The 11,354-nt window shown below is 36.1% G+C and overlaps 2 protein-coding genes across 2 annotated transcripts; one reads left to right on the forward strand and one right to left on the reverse strand.

Moving 5' to 3' along the window:
• Positions 1-2,055: 2,055 nt before the first annotated feature.
• LOC109009024 lies at positions 2,056-3,033 on the reverse strand. Its single transcript, XM_018989346.2, has one exon. The coding sequence runs from the start codon at positions 3,031-3,033 to the stop codon at positions 2,056-2,058; it is 978 nt and encodes a 325-aa protein (XP_018844891.2).
• Positions 3,034-5,830: 2,797 nt separating this feature from the next.
• LOC109009032 (adipocyte plasma membrane-associated protein-like) lies at positions 5,831-9,389 on the forward strand. Its single transcript, XM_035687657.1, has 5 exons — positions 5,831-6,116; positions 6,216-6,428; positions 6,654-6,721; positions 8,353-8,485; positions 8,898-9,389. The coding sequence occupies exons 1-5, from the start codon at positions 5,919-5,921 to the stop codon at positions 9,180-9,182; spliced, it is 897 nt and encodes a 298-aa protein (XP_035543550.1). The 5' UTR covers positions 5,831-5,918; the 3' UTR covers positions 9,183-9,389.
• The last annotated feature ends 1,965 nt before the right edge of the window (positions 9,390-11,354 follow it).

Consider the following 11,354-nt stretch of genomic DNA (forward strand, 5'->3'; position numbering starts at 1 on the left):
ACAAGAACATCGTGGCAATTCTATGAGACAAGGACATCATGGTAACCCCATGAGACAAGAATACAGTTTAGTTTATGTTCAATTTCACATTCAGTTCATGTTTAGTTTCATGTTTAGTTCATGTTCAATTTCACATTCAGTTCATGTTCATTTCAATTTCAAGTTCAATTCACTTCAGTTATGGTTATGTCAGCACATGTCATGTTATTTGCCAAGTTATGTCACGATCATTTATGTACACGTCAGCATTCATGTCTTTTATTGTCATGCATACATTTATATACTATTAGTTTTAGTTGGTTGTTAACTTGCTGAGATTTGTAATCAAATCTCACTTGGCAGTCCCAACTATAATTCTCTCGAAATGCTAGATCGTGTCAGGATCTGGAGAATCGATAGAGGATCGCTTGGACGAGGTCGATTAGGCCATGACATGACAATGAGGAGCTCATTGCTTCGATGCTCCAATTTGTAGATAGGATTATGGCTATCCCGGCCTAGTTGTGCAAGCTACTCCTTAGGCTAGTCTAGTAGTTATAATGGTCATTTGATTATGTACATGAGGAGCTCTGTCTCCAATACTAGTAATGTTGCAGATATTATGGACAAAGTATTGTAACCTTTGGATATCAGTTATCATGTGACTTTTATAAAGTAGGCTTACGTTAATTTGGGATATATCTTATAAGGTACATAGTATTGCTCAAAGAAAAAAATTATCCGCTGTGAATATTACATATTGTTTAAATGCATGCTAGGTGCATTGTATCTTCATTTGTCATGAACAGGGGTAGGTAACCTTGCATATCCCAACGCTTCAGAATCCGCCAAATCCCAAGCGAAGATACGGGGGCATCACACATCACATGATGTATGGGAGGTTCTTGAAATTTTGTATGGCCGACATACACTAGACAAGGTTTAGCAAATGCGTGGAGAGTTACAATCTCTCACCTATCATCTTCCATGGAAGATTATTTGCACAACTTAGAAGTCTTTGGCCCTTTCCCTCCATGATGCTGGGAAGCCTATGGATGATGATGACTTCATCATTTGCCTACTAAGAGGTTTAGGATCTGAGTTCGATCATATAATTGATGCCTTAAATGCCAGAGGCAATTGTCCTCCTCTGGAAAATGCCATTTGTAAATTAAGGGACTTTGAAATTCGACTTTCATCATCTGCGAGAGACAACACTTCAACAACTACTCTATATACAAACCAAGCAATGACTTCAAAGTCTAAAGGTAATTCTTCCACCCGTGCTCGTGGCTCTAGCTATTCACCATGATATAAAGGCATCCGTGGAGCCTCACAGTCTCAGGATCATTGCTCTGGCGGTCGCACTTCACAATCTTCAAATCACAATAGCCATGGAAGTGGTGTGAGTGGTACTGGTCGTAGCTCCTGCATTACGTGCTTTCAGTGTGGAGCTCCCACTCACAAAGTAGATGCACAATGAAGAAGTAGATTAGTACAAAGCATTTCTAGCAATGCAGGCTGGCGACACGGTTAATGAACCTGGTTACCTGACACTAGCACTCCAACCTTCACGGATGTACAAGGTATTAGAACTTACAGAGGCATCGACTTGGTCATGGTCGGTAATGGATCTAACCTTACTATTTCTTGTGTTGGTACCTTTGTTATTCCTCATATGCCCTTGGTTTTGAAAAATAAATTGGTTGTTCTCCAACTTCAGAAGAAACTTCTTTCAGTTTCTCAATTTACCGTTGGCAATCATTATTGTTTTATGTTCTATCCATGAGGTTTTCTACTTTTGGACTTGAAGATGAGACAAGTGCTACTTAAAGGGCTAGTTCAAGATGGTTTATATCCATTGTATCTCAATTTCAGTACAGTCCTACTACTTTTATGGCCACCAAATTCTCTAGTTCCAAATGGCATGCTCGACATGGTCATCCTAATCTTAAGACCCTTCAATGTTTATTGCCATGTCTCTCTAGCTTGAATAAACAAGTTCCTTTTTGTGAAAGTTGTGTTTTAGGCAAATCAACAAAGTTACCTTTTCATCCTCGCAGTTACCATGTTCTTTCATTTCTTCACACACTGTGCACAGATGTGTGGGTTCCCGCTCCTATTTCTCTTATGATGGTAGCGCCGATTGGAGTTATTGGGCCTGCCAGAATTTGCGTTGGAGCGACGTCCATCGCGTTGGGCGCCATGACCTGGGCTGGATCCGCGAGGCCCACGAGAAGGATCATTTCTCTTGGAGGACCACGATGAATTTCCCCCTTGTGCGGACTGCTTCGTCTTCGTGAAATTGGCTGAAGCGACCAGGTGCTGCGTTGCAGCTTCCAAGCGTCTCAGATACGCTTCATGGCCAATCAGCAGATCGTGCAGCTCTTCAAAGGCGAGAGAGGATTCTCGGGCTCGGATCGGTGCTGCGATTTCCCGAAAATCTGGACCTAAGCCATTTAATACATAAAGGGTTAGGTCATCATCCGAAATTGGATGATCAATAATGGCTATTTCATCAGCCAAGGCCTTCACCGCATGGAAATATTCTGTGATTGACCGATTTCCACGCTGGATTAAGGTGAGTTCCTCCTTTAACTGCATAGCACGAGTGCGTGAGCGACTAGCGTATAAATTGTTGAGCTTTTTCAAAGCTTCATGGGAGGTCTTTGCCGTAGCAATGAGCGGGGTGATCGACGAGGCTGTAGAGGCTAGAAGGGCACTTAGGATAAGTTTATCCTGTCGGATCCAATGGATCTTGCGCAGCTCATCAGCAGCGGTGCCAGCCGAAGTGGGGCATCGAAGGGTGCCTTCGGCATAATCTAGTAAATCATAACCAATAAGGAGTGCTTCAAATTGAGCACACCATTGAGGAAAGGTGGAGGGAGTCAACTTTTCATTGATTTGGGCAATGATGTTGAGAGCAATGATAGGTTTTTCTGCTGCGGAAGGAGGTTGTGTATTGAGGTTGAAGTTTGGGTTTTGATCAGAGGAGGAAGACATGGTGGTAACTCGGATCGGTGACTCGTTTGATGCTGGCTCTTCTGATACCATATAGAGAAATAGATACTGCAAATGAATTTCAATGAATAGATTCCCACGTCTTCTTTTGATAGAGATTTTACAATATATACAGAATAATAGATAAGCTATTTTTAGAAACTAAGTAACGGTAATGCTGAAATCAAGTTGCTGTTACAATATACAACTAAGGAAATAAAATCATCTTTAATACAAAATTTATGACAGAAGATTGAGCATGATTGTAGGCTAATCATGTGCTGTTTCTGTTTGAATGGATTCCACGCATGCTTCCCTTATAGATAGTCTATAGTGGTCTTTTATTTTTTATTTTTTATTTTTATTTTTGTTTGAGGACAAACAAAGTTGTAAGTTGGGGTGTGTTTGATGACTTGCATAATTTCTTATATTTTATCATTTCTTAACTTTAAACTTTAGTCTAAATACCCTACTATTGGACTCAAATGCTAAAATGTTAATAGAAATCATTGGAATTAATATGTATTATTGAATTGAGTTTCTATTTATTTTGGGATACTCCTGAGCATATTTTTGTGTTTAATTTCAAAGTTTATAAAATAGCAAGTCCAAACTTATTCGAATTCAAAGGACTTTCAAGTGGGCAAGACATTGGAACAACCTAAGAACTTTCAATGAGTGTAGGACTCTTCAAATAAGGATAATGATGGGGTTTGAGAGTAATTCTGATTAGAGTCCAAAACGCGCTAGTAGACAGCATGGACATACTTTAGTATTTTAATCATAACTTTCCGCTCCAAAATCTGATGATACGATTTGTAATGCGTTGGAAACCTATCTTAAAGAGCTACAACATTGTCTCTAATACAAATTTCCAAATTCGAACTCCTGAAGAGCGTACATGGCTGCCAAGTTGAGTCCTAAAATTTAGGCGATTTTGTGTGCGGGAATATGAAACATTAAGGTTTCTTTCCTACCTTATTTAAGCATATCATTAGCACGAAATTGGAGAGTTTTTCAGAGGGGCATTTCTTTGGAGTTTTTCATTTTAGACGCTGCGGCTTGCGAGGGACAACACTGAGAACTGCGAGGGGCATTTTCAATGTTCATTTTCTTCTCTCAGAAAAATTATGGTGAATTCATTTATGTTGAATTTAATTTTTAGCATGTACTAAATTTTCTTTATTCTAGGAAAATGATGTAATTTAGTTCCGAACTATGCTTGCTTTTCTATGTTAATTTAAAATAATTATCTTCTATGTTTATTTGATTTATTCTGAGCTTACTTCTAATTAACTGGCCATTAATTAGAGGATTTTAATATTGTGATTTGCTGTCGAAAGTGAAAATTATAGGATAGATCTTGAATATTTCGGCATAGGTAATTATAGAGATCGAAAGACTTGTATGAACCTATGTAGTATTAAAATAATTGGTCTTATTGCTTTCTTACTTTATTAATTTGCATACTCTTGTATAAAATTATGAACAAAAATAATTTCCAATTGACTATCGAAATAGGCTTTTGGATGTTTGTGGAGATTTGCTAACAAACCGAGAATTAAATTTAATTAGTTAGATGAGTAAAGCATAGTGAGGAATTAGGTGAAATCGATTTCTTAGAAGTTTTCTTTCCTATTAATTTGATCTTCGAACAATATCTTTCTTTTCCTTTGAGTATTCTCTTTGAATTAATTTTATTTTAGTTTGTAATTACAAAAATCTTAGTGTCTTTTCTAAATAAAGTCAAGATTAATATAATTTTAGTATTTGTCAAAAGTAAATTATCAATCCTTGAGGACGATACTCTTTCTGTCACTTTACTGTAAAACTACGATATTGTGCACTTACAATTTTGCACCAATCAGAAATGAATGTGGATCTAAATCCTATTTTGTTAATGTAAGGAATTAAATGATAGAGTTAGAGTTCAAATTTAAGACTTCTACTATGATAAAATTATTAGTTATCTTAAAACTTTGAACAGATAAATCATTTATATTTAACTCAACGGGCTTTTAACCTTTCAAAACAAAATGCTAATGGGATTTCATTTTACCGGCCTTCCAGGCTTTGCCCTTGTTTATTCTTTACGATGACAACTGCAAATTTTGTTCAGGTATGGGAATTGGATTATCAATGTCAAGTCGTTACCTTTGCAGCTAGCACTGTCTAAATTTAGACCACATCCATCTTGCCCTAAGTAATTTCCCTATATAAGTTTGAGCTTCTGATGTTTATCCTCGTTTAAAAATAGCGCAACAGGCCCGAATGAGAGAAATAGTCATTCCTGACCCGTTGAGACTATTCAGGTTTCGATCGGTGTTATATGGAGCCCCAATGGTGGTCCGGTATGGTTGTACGGTGTCCGCAGTGTTCATCCATGGCAGTGAGTAGTAAATATATACAAGGGAAATAAAAGAGAGGGAAATATAAAAGTTTATGTGATTCGACACAAGACCTATGTCCACGAGTCCTTTGGGAAAACGAATCCACTATAATATGTTTATTTTATAGTCTCTCATAATCTTACATCCTCGTTGTACAATGAAGATTAGAGCTCTATCTTTTGAGAAAATCTCGTCGTTGTAGACCCTGTCGTGAGGTTGAAGAAGCTGAAGAAGTTGAAGTCGAAGTCACCCCCAACAGTCATCTGGAAGCTCCCTTTTATCTTTTGCTACTCCCTTGCTTTATGTTTCATCTTCTCTTTTTTACGTTACATCTCCACTTTTCCTCCTGACTCTCTTTTCCATTCTTAACCTTATGCCCCCTCCTTCTCTCTTCTTCGTCTCTCATTCTATCGTCTTCTAGTGGTGGCCCTTTAATGGACTGGGCTCTTTATCTGGGCTGTGATATTTTATACCACCACCCGTGTCATCCTTATCAAAATCTCACGTCTCCCCCTCCTCAAACACCATTGAAGCGTACTGATTTAGGCTATGAGTCCAAAACATGGCCTACCGGCCATTGTTAGATCAAAGCGTTGCTTTCCAGCGGCATGTTCAAGCTTCCTGCTTGCTTGTTTGCTTGCCTTTACACTTCAAATCGTTTTCTTCTCACCCATATCCCCAGCTGGATCGCTTGACTTGCCTGTTTCATCTTCAGCTTCCTCCCTTCCCGCAAACAACAAATTGCAGGTAAATAGCTTGCTTCTGTTAATATCTACTGGTTTTTGGCTTCGTGCTTATCCATTTGAAGGCTTGGAATATGCGTTTACTCGTTTTTTGTTCCGCAAGGGAGTTCTCAAACTTGGAGAAGGATTTCTGAAGGATCCAGAAGACGTTTGTGTGGATAAAGAGGGTACAATCTACGCTGCAACTAGAGATGGTTGGATTAAAAGATTGCATAGAAACGGGTCTTGGGAGAATTGGAAGATGATGAACAGTCGTACTTTACTTGGAATCACAATAACAAAGGAAGGCGATCTTATTGTGTGCGATTCTGAAAAGGTAATGTTGCTCTCAAACACAGTATTATCAATTATGCACAAAGGCTGAGAAAGAAAATAACAATTATAGTAACAAAAATAATAGTAATATAAATCATAGATCAGTGCATAGACTACAAGAAACTGATCTTCTAGCCCAATAAATAGAAAAGGAAGACTCGGGCATTGGCCCATTTGCATGAACTAATTAATACAGCGAAGTAACTGAATATATATGTATATGCAGGGTCTGATTAGGATTGGTGAAGATGGCGTCAATGTTCTTGCAACACATGTTAACGGTTCCAAAATAAGGTAATATTTTGCATTGAATGACAAAAATATATACGATTCGTTGCGATCATGTACGTGAGTACTTAGATCTTACGATATTGGTTAATAGTCATAATATTCAATTACTAATTAATAAAACATGATTCGTTGCTTTGCAAGGCGAGTATTCAGGGTGCTACTCTCACTCCTGGACTAGTGGCCGTTGGCCCTGCTCCTGCATCCTGCATTGGGGTTGGGTTCTTCCGGATACTAGGAGGTCGATTGGCCCCCGTGGCCATCCAACGACGAGCTAAGAGAGAGCTTCCACATATATATATAGAGAGAGAGAGCGAGAGGGCATATTTAAAACAAACATAAGGTGAAAATATGACATTAAGAGCATTCTCATCGGATTAGCTAAAAGTTAAATCCAATAAGTATTTAACTATTAAAGAGTAAAATATGCTCACATTAGATTAGTCAAATTTCAAATGGAATTTAGTTACAGTGACTTTTAAATTTTTTTTTTAAATTTGAAGGTTACTGTATATACATCAAATACATATTTTATTAATTATTTTTCTCTCCATTTCTTTCTATCACATATTTTATCACAATTAATATATTAATTTGACTTAGTGATATATTAATTTAATAAGAACATGATTATTAATTAACATATAATAAATAGAATAGTAAAATATGATAAAATTAAATATTTTTAAAATTATTAGTTATTCATTACTCTATAATAAATAAATGTATAATCTAATGTAGAGATTTAATATGAATAACCAAAATCAAATTCATTTTATATTATTTTATTATTATATAATGAAAAAATAGCTATTTCAATGTGCAGATTTATGTAAATAGAATAGTCAAAAGTCAAATTTCTCTTATATTCATCAAAATTATCTTTTAATTTTGACTAATTTAATGAAAGTGCTCTAAAGAGTTCTCCCTAAAATGACATTATTTTATTAAAAAAATAATATATATTTATGCTGGGTCCGGTGATGGGTAATATCCTCGGACGAGCTTGGGCCTAGCCTAGGTCCCATCCCCTGGCAACCATAGTCGTGGACTCGTGGGGGCGGGGTTCAGGCGGACAAGGGAAACCTCGGGCTGGCATTGGCCCAAGATTGGATGGATTTCAAGTGAAAAAAACATAGACACATGAATTAAATTTTACACAATTAATTTAGCAATTAATGCTGCCCGAGAAATCCATGCGGGCAGCATGCAATAAATGCTACTGCACTTCATATGTCTCTTACACCCTAGTTGAAGAAACTTGAAAGCTCTCAAATCTGCACAAGAAGTTGAGGGTATATATCCTTTAAATTCATGGAAGAAGATACAATGGTAATCCAGATTCTATCACAAGCCTCATAAATATGTGCACTTGATATTGATATTCCATCGGAGCATGCATTATGCTTTTGTGTTTATTTCAGCTTTATATTGCTAATTACTACAGATGCGAAATTAATTACTATAAGAAAAACGAGCTTTTGTGACTAATTTATTGTAACCAAAAGACTATTTGTAATTAATTTTAATTGTAAATAGTTATTTCGTTAGAATTAACTGATCGCAAATAAACAATTTTATTGTAGTTGGGAAAACATGCACATCGCATATATTAATTCTCCCTTTTTCTGATACAGGTTTAGGTGCCTTAAGTATTGGCTGAAAGGAGAAGATAAGGGAAAAACTGAAATTTTTATCGACAACCTTCCGGGTGGTCCTGATAACATCAATCTTGCACCAGATGGATCTTTTTGGATTGCTCTACTTCAGGTACTACTTAACTCCATGCTCAAAGATATAATATCATAGAAAACAATTATATTTTGACACAAGTTTACATTCTCTCTCAAGCTATCAAATATTATAAAGTGCATTCTCCATTAAACTGACCCTTTTAAAGGCAAAACTAATAATTTTATGGTGCAAATTAGTTTAAGTGTGCCCATTTATTAGGAACATATTTTTTCAAAGAAAAATGATATTTGTAGTCGTAGAGTGAGCAAATGTTGCACACTGATTTTGTAAAAGTGAGTAAATATATAAAAACCCACTTGAAGAAATTACTTTTTTAATTGTGGATCCCACTTTTTTTTAAAAAGAGTGTGCGGCACTTACAAAACTCATGACTGTATTTAGGATTATTCTTTTTCAAAACTAACAATAGTAATTTTCATATTGTCAGTTAACTTCTGAGGGGCTGGAGTTTGTGCACACTTCCAAGGCATCCAAGCACTTGGTAGCAACGTTTCCAAAACTGATTGAAAAGGTAAATGGCGTTTACAGGAAAGCAACGGTTGTAAATGTGGCAGCAGATGGCAAGATAATCAGGAGATTTGATGACCCAAATGGAAAGGTGATATCCTTTGTGACTGCAGCCATGGAATTTGAGGATCATTTGTATTTGGGAAGTCTAAACTCCAACTTTGTTGGAAAACTACCGCTAAAAGATTCATGCAACTTAGGGTAGGTTTGGGGGGTGAGATGAGAATTTTGTGTTTTGTTTTGAAGTTTAAAATATTATGTTTAAATATTATTATTGTTTTGGGATTTGAAAAATGTGTATTGGGATTTGAAAAAGTTGAATTGTTTATTATATTTTGTATGAAAATTTGAAAAATGTGTAATGATGATATGAGATGAGATGAGAATTTTGTATTTTGTTTTGGTTACCAAACCTGCCCTTAAAGCATTGAACGTACGTAGATCAAAGCACAAATAAGGATATGGCCCTAACATGCATTAAACAAACATTATCTGTAGCAGACAGCTAGCTTTACAAGTGCCCGTGCCACAATGCAACTCTCCTTTGTAAGATGTTAAATTGTAGTTTAACTTGTTAAAGAGTTTGTCCATTGTTAATGTAACGTCCCGTACTCAGATGGATCGGAGATTTACTTCCTATCACTTATAAACATGTCTCCTAACACATCTAAAATCTTCAAAAATTTCATAAACAATAAACAATCTCATATTGTCTAAATAAATACATTATAAACTCCACAAAGTCATCATTGCAATAATAATAAACTAAAGAGTCCACAATCTCCCAATAGTCATAACATACTAAACTGATAAATCTATAAGTACTACTAAACCAAATACATAATTAAATCTAAAAGATATCAGATATCCTTCTTTTAACGGTAGTACCCATGGGTACTCAACATCCTCTCCTCAGTTTAGCCATGCTCACATTTCCTAATCTTGTTCCTCAGATGTTGGACTCTCCACATCATCTGAAAATATAATGAAGATAAGGGGGTGGGTTATCAACAACTGAGTAAGCAGAGGACATATGCTAGCATGCAAACATGAGCACTTACAAAGTACAGTATGTAGAACAAAATATTTTTCAAAGTTATCATGCAGAACAAAACATGTTTTCAAACGTAACAGAGCGATGATTTTAAGACAAATAAAACCCAGAGTACTTTAACATAACATAACCTGAGCATCATCATCACATCAAAACAGAGCAGAGACCATGTTTCACCCCCGTGGTAGGGTTGTGCTATCCCTAGTGGCCAAACCGGGTAGAGACAGAGGTTAAATCTTTCTCTTATTACTCTCGGAGTCCCGAGTGTGCACCCAGGAAAGACCATATAAAACTACTTTATTTCCAAAGTGGGTGCACTCAGAGACAGAGAAGTTGGTACCAATCTAAATAGAGTAGAGCAGAGCATAACAGAGTAGAGCAGAGACAGAGTCAGATACAAAATCAGTACACCATGCCAAAGGTTTTCAAATGCCATATAAAAACAAAACAGAGTACCAAAACATAATCAGATTATTCTTACATACTGAAAACAAAAGGTGGTGCATCTTTCTAAATCAATGCACAAATTTTCAGATTCTCAATATCGCTCTTTTTTCAGATTTCAGAGACAGCATGACAAAATTTAGAACTTGTCTACACAATGCATGTCAAAAATCGTTTCTTTTTTTCATACAGATTTTATGAGTAATACAAATAAATGACCAATGTTGTTTTTCCCAAGTTCTCATTTCATAACAAAACATGCATAATTTTCATGCATAATTTTCAAAAAAATCAATCTCAGTCTAAACCATTTATGTAAAACCTAGTATAGGAATTCCGCTTACCTGACTCCTGCATCGTATTATCTATGCCTTGAATTCGACCTCTAACAATCTCGTCACATATTGATAGAAAAATTATACTCTAAGTGTTAAATGACCATTGATACAACTTCGATCTAAATAATTAAAACTCATAATTCCAAACCATATTTCAGCAAAATAACTCAACTCAAACAACCATATAATAATCTGGATAGCCACACTTCAACCCAACATACCATATACCAATTTTGATATTGACCTATACACCCACCAAAGCCAACGTCAAACTCAAATAATCAATATATCAACCCCACTTCAATGACCCCTAACTCCAAGCAACCACCAACAACTCAACCAAAACAACAATAATGTACTTCCAAATAATTTAACCTCCACTCCAACAGTCGTATAAAACCCGAATAGTACAAAAAAACACTACTCAACCCCGAGTATCCATTTAATTCACTGCATGTCTAACCCAAATAATCCAACTCCAGACCATTCCGACACAAGGTGTTTGCTTACACAAAAAAAATGCCCAAAAACCCACGGACTA

The sequence above is a fragment of the Juglans regia genome, chromosome 1 (assembly GCF_001411555.2).
Source record: "Juglans regia cultivar Chandler chromosome 1, Walnut 2.0, whole genome shotgun sequence".
NCBI classification, from domain to species: Eukaryota; Viridiplantae; Streptophyta; class Magnoliopsida; order Fagales; family Juglandaceae; genus Juglans; species Juglans regia.